This window comes from Garra rufa, chromosome 22 (assembly GCF_049309525.1).
Source record: "Garra rufa chromosome 22, GarRuf1.0, whole genome shotgun sequence".
Classification (NCBI taxonomy): Eukaryota; Metazoa; Chordata; class Actinopteri; order Cypriniformes; family Cyprinidae; genus Garra; species Garra rufa.
Genome location: NC_133382.1, coordinates 31,644,465 through 31,664,452, shown reverse-complemented (window position 1 = coordinate 31,664,452; position 19,988 = coordinate 31,644,465). Strand labels below are relative to the sequence as shown.

Genomic DNA, 19,988 nt, shown 5'->3' with positions numbered 1-19,988 from the left:
TAGAAACCATGATATATTTTTCCAGGATTCTTTGACTCTATGTTTGGCTTTGTGTATCAGGTTCTCCCCCGGCAGACCTGTGGGCTTTTCACACATACCATCTTCTACAAAGATTACCCAGGAGGCCCTCAGGAGCTGGACAAGAGCATTCGTGGAGGGGAGCTGTTTCTTACAGTGCTGCTCAATCCGGTTAGTGTCACACCTGCAGAGACACACTAGCCCAGATACAGCCAACACCTAAAACAATGCTGTAATATGACAAATGTTTTTGACCTACTTGTCCCTGTCCTCTCCCATGGGTAGGTTAGTATATTCATGACTCACCTGTCAAACTATGGCAACGACCGGCTGGGCCTGTACACCTTTGAGTCACTGGTGAGGTTTGTGCAGTGCTGGACTCACCTGCGCCTGCAGACGCTGCCTCCAGTCCGCCTCGCTCAAAAATACTTCCAGATTTTCCCTGATGAGAGAGACCCCTTGTGGCAGGTTTGTGCAGTTACAGTTTCATGGTTATTCCTGGGTGAATCTCACAGATACTGCCAAAGGCGACATAATTTAACCTACTAATCAAAAGTTTTTGAACAGTAAAATTTTTTAATGTTTTTAAAGAAGTCTCTTCTGCTCATCAAGCCTGCATTTATTTGATCCAAAGTACAGCAAAAACAGTACAATTTAGAAATATTTGTATTTTTTTATAATTAATATGTATTATATAATTTTCAGCATCATTACTCCTAAAATTATAGAAATTAATACTTTTATTTAGCAACGATGCTTTAAATTGACCAAAAGTGATGAAGACATAATGATAAAAACATTTATAATGTTACAAAAGATTTCTCTTTCAGATAAATGTTGTTCTTCTGAACTTTCCATTCATCAAATTCTACTCTGTTTTCAACATAATAATAATACATATTTTTTGAGCAGCAAATCAGAATATTAGAATGATTTCTGAAGGATCATGATGTTAAAAATTCAGCTTTTAAATAAAAATTTAAATATATTCAAAAAGAAAACAGTTATTTTAAATAGTGAAATTTTTTTTTTACAGTTTTTGCTGTAACATGCTTTTTACTTAAAAATCTATATTTGTCAGTTGTTTTTGAAACATTACAGTGCTTACATTGTAAAACTATTAATATAATATGAGTCTTATACTTAATACACATTGATTTTTTTTATTGATTTTTTTTATTCTTTAAATAAAAATAAAATAAAATAAATAATTAAAATAAAATGTTAAATTTTAAATGTTCATTTTTCTCCACATCCATTAGTTTGATATCAAATAATATTTGACAGTATTTGCAGTATTTGTTAATATTTAAATAAATGTTTTTATGTTTAGGTAATGAACGGGAAGTTCAAGTACAAGGGATTTGTGTTAGTCTCATATCAATTTATGCCCACATTATACTTACAAATACTTCCCTCCTGATAAACAGAACCCATGTCATGACAAGAGACACAAAGACATCTGGTCCAAAGAGAAGACCTGTGACAGACTGCCCAAGTTTCTAGTGATCGGCCCTCAGAAGACCGGTAACACAAACTTTTAAATCTGGATATATATATATATATATTTAGATACACATTCTGTTTTGAACACATATGTAACCCTGGACCACATTTTTTTAAAAATGAGATTTATACATAATCTGAAAGCTGAATAAATAAGTTTGTTTGGATAGGACAATATTTGGCCAAGATACAGCTTTTTGAAAATCTGAAATCTGAGGGTGCAAAAAAAAAAAAAATCTAAATACTGAGAAAATCGCCTTTAAAGTTGTGCAAATGAAGTTCTTAGCAATGCATATTACTAATCAAAAATTAAGTTTTGATATATTTACAGTAGGAATCTCACTAAATATCTTCATGGAACATGATCTTTATTTAATATCCTAATGATTTTTGATCATTTTGACCCATACAATGTATTTTTGGCTATTGCTACAGATATACCCGTGCTACCTAAGACTGGTTTTGTGGTCCAGGGTCACATATTTAATGTTGTTTGTAGTAACAGAAGCATGAACCCATGTTGTTCGTCAGTCATTTCAACCATATAAAACGATTTCATAATCAGCCAGGTTTTATGATGTAGAACACTTCATTCCACATACAAGTCACAGCACATAGAGCATTTCCTAGCAATGTGGTTAATATTCGATCAAAACAGTTTGATGCATTGGTGTCACGCTCTTTTTACAGGAACTACTGCTCTGCATTCGTTTCTTGCCCTTCATCCTGCCATTACCAGCAGCTTCCCCAGCCCTGTCACCTTTGAGGAGGTGCAGTTCTTCAGCGGACCAAACTACCAACGTGGCATTGACTGGTAACCATGGAAACCCCACCCATACCTCATTTTCTTTGTTTCCAAATCAGATACCAATTTTGTAAAGCCTCACTCTAATCACGCATTTGCAAATCATTTTTGGATCATGCTAAATGCATACATTTTAGATTTTAGTGAATATAGAAAGGGGGGGGGGGTAAAAGTAATCAGACATGCAGTTTTGCATAGTTGACAAAACAGCAAATGAATAGTTTCTGTACATTTTTATTGAGGGACCATTCAAGGACCTTTTTTTTTAAATACCTTAGCAACCACTCAGAAAACCCTAACAACTGCTTAGGAACATGTTCAAAACCACATAGTCAACACAAAAATGACCTAATTGACATAACATAATAATACCTAATTTGATTTAGCTGAGAACAAAAATGCCAATAAAAACACATTTATTTTTTCCTTGTAAAATAAGAGGATTCTTAATGTTATATGTATGCAACATATAATAAAAGCAACATAAGCAGTCCACAAAGGAGTGGAAAAACATCTTCAAATACTCCATTTAATGTGAAAGAGCTTTACATAACCACAAGTTTGTAAATAAATATGTATTTTCGCTGTTGCTGTTTGGATGTAGTAAAACACCTGCAGTTTTAGCAGAAAACATCTGGTTCATGTTTGCATTTTCTTCTGTCACTAGTGGTAATTCTAACCTTGAAATCAGGATTAGACATAAAATAATGTCTTAAGAATCATTCGTACATGTGAAAATCAGCTGAGCATTTTACAAATAGTTGTAACCTGGCTCAGAGGAAGACAGAAATCATGTCATTGTTGCAATTTTTTATTAACGGGTAATACATGACTTCTTCACCTTAAAAATGGTTATTGAAAGTGAATTTGAGAATTTGCGTATTTTTTGAGAAAGTGTGACATTTTTTTTTTTTATTATGCATTTATGCATTTTCTCAGTACCTCAAATTTAGTAAGAAACTAATATGAATTGATATGATGCAGGGCAGGGCAATTTGTAGGGCCCTATAAAATCTGTTTTATTTTTTCCCCAAATGTATTATTATTATTTTTTTTTTCTGTTTAAATTTTTATGGATTCAGTTTTTTTCTGTTTTAATTTTTCTGGATTCAGTTTTTTTCCATTTGTTAATTTTTCTAAGCTCTTATTTTAAATGTATGTTTTATGTTAAATGTTAAATAAAAAAATATATTAATTGAAATTATTAAATTTACACCATTTCACAGGTATTTAATAAAAGTCTGACCTTTTTAAGGCCCTATGAAATTTTAATTTAATTTTTATTTTCACTCAAATTCATTTTTTTTTTTTTTCAAATTTTAATTTTTTTTAGACAAATTCTTTTTTCCATTAATTTTCTGCATTCCAGTTTAATGGTTTTATTAAATAGTAATAATCAAAAGTGTCTTTAATTGATTGATTTTATAAAGAAGTAATTTATTATAGTTTTATTTATTTATTTCTTTTCAGAAATACAGTGTTGTGTATTTACATTTATCTGGTAAATAAATTCGGTTAAATATTTTCTTCTGGCAAATACTCCTTAAAAATAATGTTATAATAATTATTTTATCATTAGTAGTACTATCATTACATAATATATTTCTGTCACAATTTCTTCATGTTAAACCAAACTTTTATTTTGACGGGTTGCTGTGAACACCTTTACGTTTCTGTTTGATTATGATATGATAGTTTTTCTTCAAACAAATGGTGAAAAATGAAACAAAAGCACGCACATCAATCTCAAATGGGTGCTCGACTAAAAAGCAACAAGTAAAAAAATAAAGTGTAAAGTCGGCAACACCATAGCTCCAAAAATATCAAAAATATTTATTTTTAAAACAACTTTCGCGTAGCGATACCTTTAAAATTGGGTTTATACCTAAGGTGCGCAATTATTTTCAGGGTAACGCGCACGGTGAATGTAGTTTCAGGCAGCTTTTGACCGCATTACATGTCATATCACTTCGCCACACATAATTTCAGTTATTTTAAAATTAAAATAAAAGCTCAGACTGCCGTAAGAGCGCTCTGAGTTTAAGCGAAGAGTCAGTAAACAACCAGTCATGATCACGTTAATTTGACTGCTTTAATTATGGAAAAAAAAAACTAAAAGGTCAATCATACAAAAGAACAAAGTCATAAAAATATGGTCATAACAATAAAATACTGTATTTCCTTGCAGCCAGAGCGACAGAGAAGATGTTACACTCTCAGATCTAAAACCATTGAGACTGCCAGCTACCAGCCCGCCACTGGCAGGTCACGTGACCTGCCAGAATCAGACTGGCAGCTGCCACCATCCACTGACAGGTCACATGACCTGCCAGTGGCGGCTTCTGCCAGCCAGTTGAAGATTGAACCCCTACTGGGGAGATCGGAGCATCCCTAATGTATATAGACATAATAATTTCTGAACATCGATGTGCAATTAGACACCACGATCCAAAAACTCCAGTTGCACAGCATTTTGCACCCTTTAGACATTCAGTTTCTACTCTTCAATACGTAGGCATTGAGATAGTTAAGTATCCACGTCGCGGAGGTGATATTGCTAAATTGCTTTTACAGCGTGAGGCTTTTTGGATTTTTACATTAGACACGTTGTCCCTTAGAGGACTAAATGAAGATTTTGATATTCGTCCATTTCTTTAAATTATTATTATGTCTATATATGCATGTGGTTCTCTTAATGTTTCATATTTTTCATTGTAGTTGTTGATGTATTGGTCAGTAACATGGTGTTTGGTCATGTGATTTTGATCACCTGGAGATATAAAGAGTGGCACATTAGTATTCAATTTGTCTGATGAAGAGCCTGCGTGCTCGAAACGTCACATACGCTGTGGGAAAGTTGTTTTAAAAATAAATATTTTTGGTATTTTTGGAGCTTTGGTGTTGCCGACTTTACACTTTATTTTTTTTTTACTTCAAACAAATGGTAAAATGCTCATAAATTGACTCTCAGAGCAGTTCTAGAGATTCAGTATGTGTGCTGTAAACAAAGATGCACTATTCATTCACACAGAGAAATGCAAACAATGCAGGATTTATATTTAAGTTGTATTTTTTGCGCTAGTCACTAGTCCATATCGCATTTTGATTTAAGTGTACACCTACTTTTGATTTCTTCATCCAAAATATGGCAAATTCAGTGACATTCCACATGAAACAGTAAATTCCATTTTAATGAATGGATTCCGCTATTCCGTCCATGTTTTCTGCATCACTGAAATCATAGGGTTCTAGGCAATGCATCAACATTAAAAACATAATTCTTAGTGTATTCCACTCTTACTCTTTTATTGATTTTGGGTTTTACTTTTGCATGGTATTGTATGTTAATTCTGTCTGTCTTGCCTCAGGTACATGGATTTTTTCCCCGTACCCTCAAACGTAAGCACGGACTTCCTGTTTGAGAAGAGTGCAAACTACTTTGACACTGAAGTTGCCCCGAAGAGAGCAGCCGCCCTGTTTCCAAGAGCCAAAATCATCTCTATACTCATTAACCCCGCTGACCGCGCGTATTCCTGGTACCAGGTGCGTTTGTATACACAAAGCACCGCTGGTTAGTTAACATGACTCAGGTAACACCTGCTGGTAGATGTCATAACTACACCGTGTGATTTAAAATAACACACAGTAGATTTCAAATCCTCAGGGATCCTGCACCAGCCAGTCAACTGCCATTGAGACGAAGGGGAATGCTAATGGATAGCGTTTTCCAGACATTATCGACTTTCTCTGTACCGACACATTAGATGAAAACAACAACTGTTTAATTTCACTTCTGTCACTCTCTCTGTAGCATCAGAGGGCTCATCAGGACCCTGTGGCGCTTAACTACACGTTTCACGAGGTGATCTCTGCAGGGCCGTCATCCCCCACATCTCTGCTGTCTCTGCACCGCCGCTGCCTCCAGCCTGGAGCCTACAGCAGCCATCTGGAGCGCTGGTTACACCACTATCAACCCAGTCAGGTGTGTTCTCACAAACACACACACGTCTACCGCCGACTTCTGGAACTTGTTACACTACTATTACCCAGCCAGGTGTTCACACAAAAGACCTGTCTCCTAAAAAACAATCTTTTCATCTTAGTCACCAGCTTTGACGTGCTATGATATAACGTCATATGATATAACCTTTATTTTGGTCCTGGATGCTGATTGGTCTACAATGTTCAACACATGTCCTAATAGACAATATAATAGTAGGTAAAAAACACAACACTGGTTTAACTGGATACTGTCTTTATCACTGCATGGCACTCATAAATATGGAAGCCTGTTTCCACCATTGAATTAAAAAAAATTTTTATTGCGACTGTTTATCTCACAATTCTTAGGGGTTTTTTTCAGAATTGCATGATATGAACTCAATATTGTGAGAAATATACTCAGAATTGCAAGATTAAAAGTTCACAATTCTGAATTAAATACTTGCAGTTCTGAGAAAAAAAGAAAAGAGTTTATATGTCGCAATTCTGACTTCTCAGAATTGCCAACTTGCAATTCTGACTTTATAACTCGCAATTGTGAGTTTATATCATGTAATTCTGAGAAAAAAGTCAGAATTGCGAGTTGCTTCAGAATAGCGAGATATAAAGTCAAAATTCTGAATTTTTTTCTCAGAATTGCGTTATATAAACTAACATTTGCGGGAAATAAAGTCAGAATTGCCAGATTAAAACTTAAAATTAAAAACTTGCACTTGCAGTTCTGAGAAAAAAAGTCAGAATTCAGTTTATATCTCGCAATTCAGATTTATTATTATTTCTCGGAATACCGACTATTTCTTAGAATTGCCAGTTTGTATCACAATTCTTACTTTATAACTTGTAATTGTAAGTTTATATCACACAATTCCTGAGTTGTGTCAGATTTGCAAATTGCCTCAGAATTGCGAGATATGAAGTCAAAATTCTGAATTTCTTATCAGAATTGCATTATATAAACTAACAGTTGCGGGAAATTAAGTCAGAATTGCCAGAATTAAAACTTCTAAATTAAAAACTTGCATTATAAACTTGCAGTTCTGAGAAAAAAAGTCAGAATTCAGTTTATATCTCGCAATTCACATTTATTATTATTTCTCAGAATTTCGACTATTTCTTAGAATTGCCAGTTTGTAACTTTATAAAGTTTGCCACTTTATAACTTTCAATTGTAAGTTTATATCACAGAATTCTGAGTTTTGTCAGAATTGTGAGATTTGAAGTCAGAATTGTGAGAAATGAAGCCACAATTCAGATTTTTTTACTTCTCAGAATTGCATTATACAAACTCACAATTGTGGGAAATAAAGTCAGAACTGCAAGATTAAAAACTTCTAAACTAAAAACTCGCAACATAAACTTGAAATTCTGACAAAAAAAGTGAGAATTGAGTTTATATCTCGCAATTCTCACTCAGAATTGTGACTTTATTTCTTAGAATTGTCAGAGAAAAAAAGTCAGTATTGTGAGATTTAAAAACGAACAATACGAACTCGCAATTCTGAGAAAAAAGTCAGAATGTAGTTTATAACTCACAATGACTCTATAACTCACAATTGTGTTTATATCTCACAATTCCGAGAGGAAAAAAAGTCAGAATTGCGAGATCTGGGGCCTCATTTATAAAACTTTCTTACGCACTGATTTGATCTTAGAGTGTTCGTACGATCAAATCCACGTCAAAGTACAGATTTATAAACACCGTCTTTGACGTGGAAAAGTACTTATCTCCACGTCAGATTCCAGCTTGGCGTACGACCGTTTCCTTGTGGTAATGCCTGGTATTGCAGATAGTTCAGCCCCACTATAATTTGATTTCTTGCGCTCCTTTTTACTTGCCATTGTCACAGAGTTTTTGCTTTAGGAATGAGCTCATTTTATATGTTAATTAATTAAGCAGGGGCGTTTTGACGGCGGAACATTCAGCTGCACACAATTCCACGATCATTTGTGATTTATAACCGAATGACTGGCGTTCGCATGGATTTCGTGTGTACGTTCGTTTCTCTGAATCGCTCTTACGATCAAATCAGAAAAGTTCTTAGATAAAATCAAGGATGGTTTCTACGCAAGTCTTTATAAATGAGGCCCGTGAACTCACAATTGTATAAAAAGTCACAATTACCTTTTGTCAGTGGTGGAAACAGGCTTCTATACATAAAAGCTGTTAATGTTGTAATGACAAATAGTGCACTTTAAAAATATAAAAATATTTTGACAGTTTCTACCGATAAAATATTCTAGAGCTTGGCATAACTAAAACACTATGTTCAGAAGCAGGGTTGGTAGGATTTAATACAGTAAATACAGTAAAAAAAAAAACATAATATTTTGCACTGTTATTGCAATTTAAAATAAAATGTAATTTATTCCTGTGATGGCAAAGCAGCCATGATTTCAGTCATCAGTGTCAATTTATCCTTCATTTTGAAAACAGTTTTTGGATATACATACTTTTTTTCAGGATTCTTTGATTAATGAAAAAAAAATCAAAAGAATATAATTTGTTTAAAATATAAATATTGTAGCATTATAAATGTCTTTACTGTCACTTTTGATCAATTAAATGCATCCTTAAATATATATAGAAAACATACTGACCTCAAACTTTGTACATAAAATGCATATGGAGTATTTTTCCAGGCCTAGATTCTTTATACTAATTTTGGCATATTTTGATACTTGTTCTGTCTTATTTCAAGTCATTTATGTAATCTTGAAACTTTGGAAGTTTGCTGAGGCCCCCTAGTGGATCCCAGGCCCCTGTTCATTTATAAGTGCATTATTTGAAACATTTTACACTGTTTAAACAGATTATTTTGAGAAATAACCTTGAATATTCAGGCATATAAACGTGTGCACGCACACACACACACACACACACACACACACACAACTTTGAGCTCCTAAAAGTCTCCAGAGCACTATAAGTGAACCTGTACTCATTCCAAATCATCCCATAACAGTCTTGAGCAGGTGTGTTGAGCTGCATCAGTGTGTGTGACGTGTGTTTTCTCCTGTGAGCAGCTGCTGATCGTGGATGGTGTGCAGCTGCGCTCCAGTCCTGCTCAGGTGATGGATGGCATTCAGAAGTTCCTTGGAGTCACTCCTTACTACAACTACACACAGGCGCTGACGTATGAGCTCTCATTATTATTACACACAGTCCATGAGCACTTACCACAACTATGTTTGTTACAGTTTCAGTCCTTGATTCTAATTTTACATTTTAATATATATATCCTTAATAATACTAAACAGTTCCTGCCCTCTATTTAAAGGTTTGACGAGAGTAAAGGTTTCTGGTGTCAGAAACTGGAGGCAGGACGTACTCGCTGTCTGGGAAAGAGCAAAGGAAGGAAGTATCCGGAAATGAGCCTGGAGGTACTACTCACTTTTCAACATCAGAGCTCAAGATGGATATACTGGAACTGAACCAATATAGACAGTGAAGTTTGTTTAGTTCTGTTTTTCTTTCTGTAATTGGCTGCAAGAAAGCTGATGGGATAAGATCTATTTTGAGGGTGTAGAATGTAGAAAGAGTCAGTTTGAAATCATGTGGGAACTGGATTTCAAAAGCAACTTTAATTCAAATCACCAATTGCTGATCAGCCTGTGTTGCAGCATTTGGTCACATCTTGTGTTTTCCTCTATGTCCAGTCTAGTCTGTAGTATTCAATCAGTATATTTGTTATTTGAACATATGTTGTGCATTATGTATAGAAGGCCATTTCTATCATGTAAGGAAAAGGAAATTATACAAAAAAAAAAAAAACATTCATTTATAGTAAATCAAAGCATAAATCAGAATTGACGTGACAAGTCATAATTATGGCACAGGAAACAGATTTCTGAGTCTTTGACACTTTGTCAAATTGTCATTATTTTTAGTTTTTTTTGTTATACCTTTTTACTTTTTTATCTCAGAATTTGACGTGTCAATTATTATCCTTAATTATGTGATAAAAAAGTATAATTATAAGTTAAAATTATAAGTCATTTATAATACAATTATGACTTTTTGTATTCTTTTAGTATCTTAATTTTATTAAATTTGTCATGATTTTTTTAACTTATAATTTTGATTGTCACAATTTGATGTAAGTTTTTCAAAATATTAGATAAAAAATTGATTACAGGAGTAAAAAGTATGACATTTGATATAACTTTGTCATGATTTTTTTTATAATTTTGACTTATCTCGTAATTTTGATTGTCAAAATTTCAACTTTTTCTCAGAAGTTTGACTTGATGTCAGTTGTCCAAAATATTTTACACGAGTAAAAATTATGATAAAAAGATCATTTTGACTATATATCTATATATAATATTCCATCTTATGTTTTTGACTTTTTTAATCTCATAATTTTGTCATAATTTTAAACTTTTTCTCAGAGGTTTGACTTAATGTCTATTGTTCAAAATGTGAGATAAGTGAGATAATAACATTACAAGTTTTTATCACATCATTTTGACTGTCATAATAGTCTTCCTCTGTAAATGTTTGTGTGTAACTCTTTTTTTTTTTTTCTCCTTCCAGTCGAGGGTGTTTCTGTCGGAGTATTACCGCGAGCAGAATGTGGAGTTACTCAGGATGTTGAAACGTCTGGGTCAGCCTCTGCCCATTTGGCTCAGAGATGAACTGCACAACGCCAGCTGGAGCTGATAAAAACCTGAATAAGGAGAACCACGGCAGAACCCTGCTCCACACAGGAGAACTCGGGGCCCGTGTGCGGCAGGAGCCAAGAGAGGACTGACCCCTCTCACCCTCCATACTCCGCACAGGCTCTGATGGAATAGACGGGCCGATCACGCAGTCAGTCTGAATGAAGCCCTCAGAGTCAGAAGAGAAGCCCTCAACCTTGTTATGGGAACTTGTAGTGGACGTTCACGGAGTCATGGATATGGAAATGGGAGCAATCCGATTGGACGGCTTTAAAAAGACTTCTAGCGTGGTTGAATATCAGTCGTGAACTTGGCGTTTTCAAATGCAAATATAGTCTTCTAGGAAAAGAGGGAATCGCACAGAACCTCTAGGAGCATTTTGTGGAAATACCCATGAAAGGAAGGAACTATGAGAGGATTATTTAAATTTTATTCTCAAAAGTCTTTAACTCTGCTAAGCAGAGAAGTATTTAAATATGTGTCTCATAAATTTATGCCATCTTGCTGCCTTTCTCAAAACAGTTGCTGTTGAAGTGATTTCTGTTTGAAACATTGTGCAGCCCAAGAAGCTATAAAAAAAATTCAAGGTTCATACATGTGGCCAATTTTAGCAGATGTTCTTTAGTATTGAATGAACTGTGCAAATGTTTCTTTTAAAAAAACAAACAAACTCAGTTTTGACTAGCTACAGTATTGTTCAAAAGCTTGGGGTTGGTAAGATTTTTGTGAAAAAAGCCTGGTATGATCAACAAAGCTACATTTATTTGAGCAGAAAAAGTAGTTGTGAAATATTTCAATTTAAAACAACTCAGTTTTTGAATATTTATTTTATTCCTGTGATAGCAAGCAGCCATTGCTTTAGTCTTCAGTGTCACATGATCAAATATGCCGATTTGTTGTTCAAGAAACTTCTTTCTTTTCAATGCATCAAACCTTGGTGTGTTTTTTTTCTGGATACTTAATGAATAGAAAGTCCAAAGAACAGCATGTATTTGTTACAACTGTCTTTAGTGTCATTTTTGATTCATTTAATGCATTTCTTGCTGCAAAAAAGTTTTAATTTCTTAAAACTAAAATCTTACTGACCCCAGACTTTTGAACACTAGTGTATGCAATGTAATCTGCAGATAATAGCACTGTTCCAAAACCGAGCATGTGTTTCAAAGTATCATAGCTATTTAAGCAAGACATATAACTTATAACTTTGTTTTAACCATGGAAGAGTTGAAATTGATCAGAAAAGGCAGTTTTAGTCTCAGTGATAAATTTCAGCTTTCAATTCAAACAAAAAAACATTTTGTGGCTCTTTAAGGTTCAAGCGGCACATCAACCAATCATCTCTTCCTCTTTACTAGTTACAGCACAAAATAAGCATGAATGAATATCAGACAGTATCTTGTTTCAATCACAGAAAGATGTCAGTACACAGTCCACCGACGCTTATCCAGTATTCCATGATACTTTTGTAGGTATTAGAGAGGAATGAAGGAGGACTAGGTTATGGAACAGTCTAATATCAGTGCGGAACCAAAGCAAAACTGTTTTTATACTGTATGTGCCAAACTAAATTGTATGGTGATGCATTGCTGCTATACACATTATTTTTTACACTCAGTTATGTCACAATAACGAGAAGTTATGTTATTAAAGCAACATCTTTAACAACGTAACATTTCTCGTAATAACAATTGTCGCCACAGCACATCTCATTACAAGAAAAGATGTAATTTTAACAAGACAATTATGTAGTTTTAACAAGAAAAGATTTTGTTTTAAAGACATAAGAAACTATTTGTTAAAATCTTATTATAACAACATAATTAAGTGAGAAAATATGTCTGTGGCAGCAATGCATCACCGTAAAATTGCACCTGGAAAACCTTTTTTTTTTTTTAGGGCCAAAATGAGGACTATGTTATTCTGTATTGCCAATGAGTGAATGTGCATTGTGTATGTGTAGCAACAGTTGGATACAAAAAAATTATGTTGTGATCCCAAATCATGTCTGGTGTTCAATTTAAGTGCGCACATTGGGAAATAAAGGCACAGAATGGAGACGGGCATCTCATTTTTTTTTCTTCAAAGTGTAAAGTGAGGTGAACCAGAGGGGTGAGTATCTTATCTGTGTTCCCGCAGTCCACTTTATCAGCTGAGAGGAAGAGTAGAGAGAGAGTTTGATTAATCACCGCACCGAAACAAGAGACTCGCCCGCCATTTGAGAGCTTCGGGGCCCAGCCGCTCCAATGCAGGAAACAAAGCCCTTAAATATGACTTGCTCAGGTCCACTGGGAACCGCCATAGACAGTACACTGTGTGCTAGAGGGGAGAGAAAGAAAAATAAATGGTGTGCACTCTATAAAGTGCCTACTGTATGTAACTGAATGCAGACACGCACTATTGATGCAGCAAATGCTGCTTGTATTAAACTAGTACTTTGGGGCCTATTTCTAGCAGATCTTTACAGTTGGACACCTATCACAGCTGTAAGCGCCTCCACGTTTCAATCCTTTTACCGTGAAGGTACACAAGTGTGCATGTACAGTGAAAAGGGGAAAATTTTATGGCTTCATACAGAAAGCCCGGGTCTACTTCACTGTACGTTAAACATGGACATGCACAGTTCATGGTTATTGGTTCATTAAGCACAAGTCACTGAGGCCCACTAAAGGCAACAACCAGAAGACTGAACAACGATGTTGTTTCAAAAAAATCAGCATTTGATTTGGCATTAACATTGTTGTGTGCTTTAAACTGCACTGCCATCTACTGACGTGGATCAGCACTTCACAACTGAGCAATGCAACTGACAAGTTCAAGGCCTAAAAAAGTAGTAAGAACATACTGTTAAAACAGTCCATGTGACATCAGTGGTTCAACCTTAATTTTATGAAGCTACGCAAATATCTCACAGCTCTGTAAAATTTCAGTTGAACCACTGATGTCACATGGACTATTTTAACAACATCCAAACTAACTTTCTGGGCCTTAAACGTGGTAATTACATCGCTGTCATTTCATGGTCAGATAGTTCTCTGATTTCATTAAAAATATCTTTTGTGTTCTGAAGATGAACAAAGGTCTTACAGGTTTGGAACAACATGAGGGTAAATGATTAATGACAGAATTTTCATTTTGGTGTAAACTATTCCTTTAATCTTCTGGTGCTATAAATTTTTATATACATTTATTGAATGTACTACTTTAGTTTGATAATATTTTATATTTTTAGGTGATTTTATGGTACCAAATTATATTTATTAATCCAAATATTAATTTATATTTGTTAGCTCCTTTATGAGCCTAACCTTGTCCTAACTATAGGTGACGTGACACAGTGTGACAGAATAGCTGAGGGTTGCCAAGGCTGCGGGATTTTTTTATTTTTTTCGCGGAATTGGGCTACTGGAATTGGGCTTAACAGTTAACACTGTTGCCGTGGATTTTTTTTTTTTTTTTTTTTTTGTCTTTGGGTTGAATTGACAGCAAAAATGTAATATTTAGCCCCTGTAATACTCATTTTACCAGGGGTATTTTACCCCTGGAACGCTTTTTTTCAGAGGTGGGACCAAGTCATTGTTTTGCAAGTCACAAGTGAGTCTCGAGTCTTTGCATTCATGTCTCAAGTCAAGTCCTAAATCAAGACAGACAAGTCCCAAGTCAAGACAGGCAAATCCAAGTCGAGTTGCAAGCCCTCAACTTTAAGCTTCAAGTCCCCAACAAGTCATTAGTGCACAAATTTGTGTGTCTGTATTAATTACTACAGTAAATTTAAAGTCAATAATAGTCTATAGTAGGGAGAATTATAAAAGATATAGGCTATAATAATTAGTGGTGTTTCACTGAGGAATCAATCATTGTTTGTGAACAAATATTGACCTAATTAAATTTAAATAATAGAGACATGAAAGTGAGTGGCTGGTAAACAGAAAGAATAGAATGAGCTACATATTTCATGTGTTTGACGTGAAAAAACATGTTTAAAAGGTTTAGCCAATTATTAGGCTACTGCTGTTTCAATATGCATCAACGTTTCTTCTTCTTCTTATTTTAAGTGGTTTATAGTGATTATGTGTAATTTAAATGTCTAAAACATTATGGCCCGGTTTCACAGACAGGGCTTAGACTAAGCCAGGATTAGGCCACAGATCAGTTAGGACATTTAAGTAATTTTTTATAAACATGCTTAGATAAAAACATTACTAGTGTGCATCTTAAAACAAAAAAAGGCACTGATATATTTTTAAGATCAGTCAGTGCAAGTTTATTTCAGTTGAAACAGCTCAGACTTGCATTTTAGTCTAGGACTAGGCTTAAGCCCTGTCTGTGAAACCGGGGGTAAATATCCTAAAGATTATATGGATAAAAACAATACAAGCGCTCACTTAGTGAGTCCCTCTCTGGCTCAGTGCCAAAGCTACGCTAATCATAGCAGTGTGATAATATGCTTTAGTAACCAGCTGATCAGAACTGATCAGGCCATAAAGACTTTCCGAGTCACAGGGTTAACTCGAGTCCACAACTCTGCTATTTTTACATTGGGACCCCTCAAAACGCAATTGGGCTACTTTTAAGTAGCAATTTGGTGGATTTTGTTGTGAAAACCCAGCAAGCCATTCAGAAGCGCAGAAGTGCATTGCACTTCCGACGAAACCTTTTGACCATTAATAAAACTACATACTGAGTGACTGATACTATATTTGTTAAGGAAAACACTTGCTGGTTCGCATTGAGTTTACAGTTTTAACGTATGTGTTTGCTTTAATTTATTTTCAAAATCTGAGGTAAACTATCTTATTATGGTTATAAATGCCAGGTAAAAATGACATTCAAAATTCAAAATGACATTCAAACTCACATTAGACACTCTTAACATTGAATAAAGCACAATCAGTACCTGAGATTATCGGTGTCAGTTTATGTTGTTGGTTCCTTACATGACGTCGCAGAAATAGAAACCGTTTCTAAAATAGAATTTTCGTGTCACCGTCTCTTTTTTATTCCACTTTTTTTAAAAATAAAAAAATTCTTACTTCAATCTGCCAAGTGTTTTCTTAAAAAAAAATGTTATATAAGTTCAAGTTCATGGTTATGCACAAAAATACTATTTTCGAATTATGAATATGAACTAAATATTTTCTAAAAAAAAAAGATGCTTTACTGTAAAACTGAGAAAATGAAAGCCATAAATCTAATCTAAAGTTTTCATAATTTGAGGTTGATATATTGATATTTTTTGTCAAAAATCACCATTATTATTAATGCATACAAAATTTTAAATGAGCACCAAACGGATTTAGAATGTAAAGGCCTAGGAAAAGGAAAGTCATATCAGATGGTTGCATTTTCCATTGTAATAATGTGCATGGATTAATCTTTCACAAGACCAGTGACATGTATCAAGCACATACAGTAAATGTTGATTTCATGTTCCTTTTTGAAATTTGCACAAAGAAAAGCCAGAATCAGCTGCAGAAATGCTCTTTTTATTAAATACTTTCCAGATCAAGTTTCAATAATAACAAAGCTATGATGAAGACCTACTAACATTCAGACAAACACTTGATAGTTGTCATTTCATGGTTTTATTAAATGTATGATCATGCAAAAATCCAGCATCCATGTTTAAACTCCGAGTACATACGAAGCCCAATAGTATACATTACAATGCAATAGATTTACTTAGAATGAGGGGAGCATACCAAGCAGAGGCTTTTGTTTTATATATATATATATATTTTTTTTTTCACTATTTTCTACTTTTTCATTTTTAATATGGTACATCACTTATAATTCCCAATGGAGTGATTTTCATGTCGAGATGCAAATACTATGAGACTTTTTTTTCCCTTTTTTATTAAGTAAACACAGACAGTGAAAAAAAGAAGATATTTACCAAGAAAAGTATACATGCATATTCGCCAACGTTTTTTAAACTGCGTATTTGATTTCTCCTGTCATTGGACGGGTGGGCCAGAAGACTCATTCGTCGCCGTCTGGCCCGGAATTCAGACCCAGCTTTCAGGGGTTGGGTATTTATTTCGCTAAATCTAAATCAGCTAGTTGACTTCTCATAGCCATCGCAATCCTTTTCAATTTCATGGAGCTGAAGATGTCAAAGGATGTGTTTAAGTAAAAATAAAAAGAATAAAAATCTAGTTTGGCCAGGCAAGGCAGCAGTTCCCCATAGCACAAACGAAGGAAAACAAAACAGCGATTAAAAAAAAGAAAATGCAAGAAATAAGCACGAGACACAAAACTGACGTGAAACAGCATCGTCACATATAATCTGACAGCATCACTACCGTCGTAAAGGTGATAAACGCGCGCGCACACTTACACACGTGCGGAGGTGTAGTCCTGATATGTCACGAAGCCCAGCACACCATGAGAGTGCGCCAACACTACATGTATTTACAGATCCATACAAAAGACTGATGTGTATCAAGGAGACGGGGTGAACTCCTAGTTTTTCCACACGCAATATATTGCCTCAAACGAAACTATACTAAAATCTATCTAAAGACAAAACCGTAGCAGTGATGAAAAGCATTTGTGCAACTACAGACGAACTTAAGAGATTAATCACTCGTGACAATCAAACCCTCACTTCTAAGTACAATAAAAGTTTAAATAGTCAGTGCCATAAAACCTGCGTAATATAGTTGGTGGTGAACTGTGATCGTACAAACATTAAAACTGTGATTTCAAACAACATAACTATGGCAATCAGACGCGTTTCAATTTTCCCCAGACGCTCCTTGTGATTGGTTGAACTGAACGACATGTATTTACAGAGCACGCACAGCATTGTTCACCCCCGTCACCGACACGAACCACGACTACGACAACACTGAGGACAGGGTGCGTTAGACACGTCCAACGTTACTAAAACGGAGTACTTTTACGATAAGCGTATGCATGGACGGCGAGTTTCAAAGGAGATTAATCACAACGTACTCGACTACTGAAGCTAGTTTGAGCTCAGATCTGAAGAATTGAAGTTCACGTTTGACTATCACAGTACGTCCTGCAGTGGTTTGTCTATGGTGCTAACGTGACCTAACAAAACAGTAAGAGCGAATCTACTGGTCGGTGTTCAGTTGTGTGCCGTTCACTCGGGCTTTCGTTATATTAAATCTACGGAGGACACAATTTATACACGTTCCGATCGCACCCACGCAAACACGAGCGCGGTCGAGAACGCCGTCTTCCCCTTAACCTGGATGGCGAGAGTTTATATATCTCCTTTAAATATCTCTGTATATCTTTACATGTTTATTTAGATTAACTTATAATAAAATAAAACAGTCTTAAAAATTCTAACTGAACACAAAATACTTGTGTTACGTCAGTCCAAGAAAAAAAATAAAGAGGAAAAATAAAGAGTTCCACATTAACACAGGAGATTACTAAAACCTGGGCCGTACAAACCTTCTCTTAGACCCGGGTTACATAAAAAGCCAACACCAAACAGAAACACTCTTTAAAAAGACTAAAAACTACACTTTGGTTCTTTTTTTTGATATGAAGAACTTCTGAACATTTCACTGCCTTGCTTTCGGATTAGTCGACACCCATTTTTCATTGATTTTTTGTATCCAAAAAGTTGCAAAGTATACAAGAAGGACTGGGAACTTGTAAACTTAAGCATTTTTTGGGCACTAGTCGATTTTGTAATTTTTTTTTTTTTACTTTTTGAACATATCCCCCCCTCCCCACCCTCCTAACTCCCACCTTGGTTTACGCACATAAATGCTTTTCAAACTTGATTGTAGCTTCTGGTTCAGCTAGTGATTTTTACAATATACAGTATATTTATGAATTCATAGATCAGTACTTACAACACCTTCTGAACATCTTTAACGGGCAAAAAAAGATGGTTTCCGTGGGAAAAGGACAAAACAGCACCCCCATGTGGGTGTCAGATACATGCACCGTCCCTTGGGCGGGGCCACAGCCGCGGCCAGCTCCCGTTGGTCAAAGATTGGACAGGATAGGTGGTGTTGACAGTTGAACTGGATGTTGTCAGAGTTCCTCACTGGTGTGTCTGTAACTTTAAGAGCTGTCATCCAGCTGGCCTTCACGTGCCCGTCCAGCCACAAAGAAGAAACATTCCCATTATCTTGAGAATCCAGGTAAGCTGGAAAAAATTCCGTAAAAATAATATCATTTCCTCGATAAACGATAACAAAAGTTCGATAAATGTTTGATACAATGTTTATGCGGCAAAGAGCGCTAGTCATTTGAAGCGCTTCATTCGAACCGTTTATGTGCTCTGCCCAAAGTTCATAAACAGTGCTGTGAGATCCAGTGTGAAGCGCTTGAATTCAGCGAAGAACATGAATACAGTGCTTACAAACAGCAGAGACGCTGCACAACGATACAGTCACAAGGCTTTTAATCTACAAATCGCCATCATTTACCATCAGTTTACTGTAGCAGCAGTAACTGCACCGTGGTATTGCAACATAAATGTGGGTATTCATGTCAAATTTTATTATATTATAAATGTAGACGTATTAAATGTATTGAAGGTGGAGTAATGCAATATAATTACAGTATTTTTGGGATTAAGCTATAGCGTTTATGCATTTATACTAAATGTATTATATGTTTTTTATACAGGTACATAAAAAACATTTTACATTTTTACCATGGTATTGATGTGCTATATTTGTGGTTTTAAATGTGATTATCATGATCTAAATGTATGCTACTATAGAAGACCAATGGGTAATTAAAAAAAACAGTCAGAATATTTAAATTTCACCATATAAAAATGAGGTTGCTACAATTTTTTACTGATTTTGATCAGTAATCATAAACATACATCTGCATCCTAACTCAAGCTACTATCAAATGTGTATTTCTAAGATCATTTCTTAATTTGTGTTAATATTATGGGGCAGCACAAACCTGTTTCTTGATTTAAAATAATATTACTTATTTAGAACATGTAGAACTAAGAAATGATTTTTTTTCTTATTATTTTTAA

General features: G+C 34.9%; 2 protein-coding genes across 17 annotated transcripts in view; one reads left to right on the top strand and one right to left on the bottom strand.

Annotated features, from left to right (window-relative positions):
- The window catches only part of ndst2b (N-deacetylase/N-sulfotransferase (heparan glucosaminyl) 2b), a 100,425-nt gene extending 87,377 nt beyond the window's left edge, over window positions 1-13,048 (top strand). For both annotated transcript variants that reach the window (XM_073827789.1, XM_073827788.1), the window contains 9 exons: window positions 61-189; window positions 304-486; window positions 1,449-1,545; window positions 2,215-2,338; window positions 5,698-5,872; window positions 6,141-6,311; window positions 9,356-9,465; window positions 9,610-9,712; window positions 10,869-13,048. In XM_073827789.1, coding sequence (XP_073683890.1) covers window positions 61-189; window positions 304-486; window positions 1,449-1,545; window positions 2,215-2,338; window positions 5,698-5,872; window positions 6,141-6,311; window positions 9,356-9,465; window positions 9,610-9,712; window positions 10,869-10,994 — 1,218 coding nt within the window. In that variant the 3' untranslated portion in view covers window positions 10,995-13,048. The remainder of the gene's footprint in view (window positions 1-60; window positions 190-303; window positions 487-1,448; window positions 1,546-2,214; window positions 2,339-5,697; window positions 5,873-6,140; window positions 6,312-9,355; window positions 9,466-9,609; window positions 9,713-10,868) is intronic.
- A 3,407-nt stretch (window positions 13,049-16,455) lies between these two features.
- Window positions 16,456-19,988, bottom strand: part of camk2g1 (calcium/calmodulin-dependent protein kinase (CaM kinase) II gamma 1) — a 106,584-nt gene continuing 103,051 nt past the window's right edge. For all 15 annotated transcript variants that reach the window (XM_073827794.1, XM_073827791.1, XM_073827796.1 and 12 more), the window contains one exon: window positions 16,456-19,133. The gene's annotated coding sequence lies outside the window, so the exon portion shown is untranslated. The remainder of the gene's footprint in view (window positions 19,134-19,988) is intronic.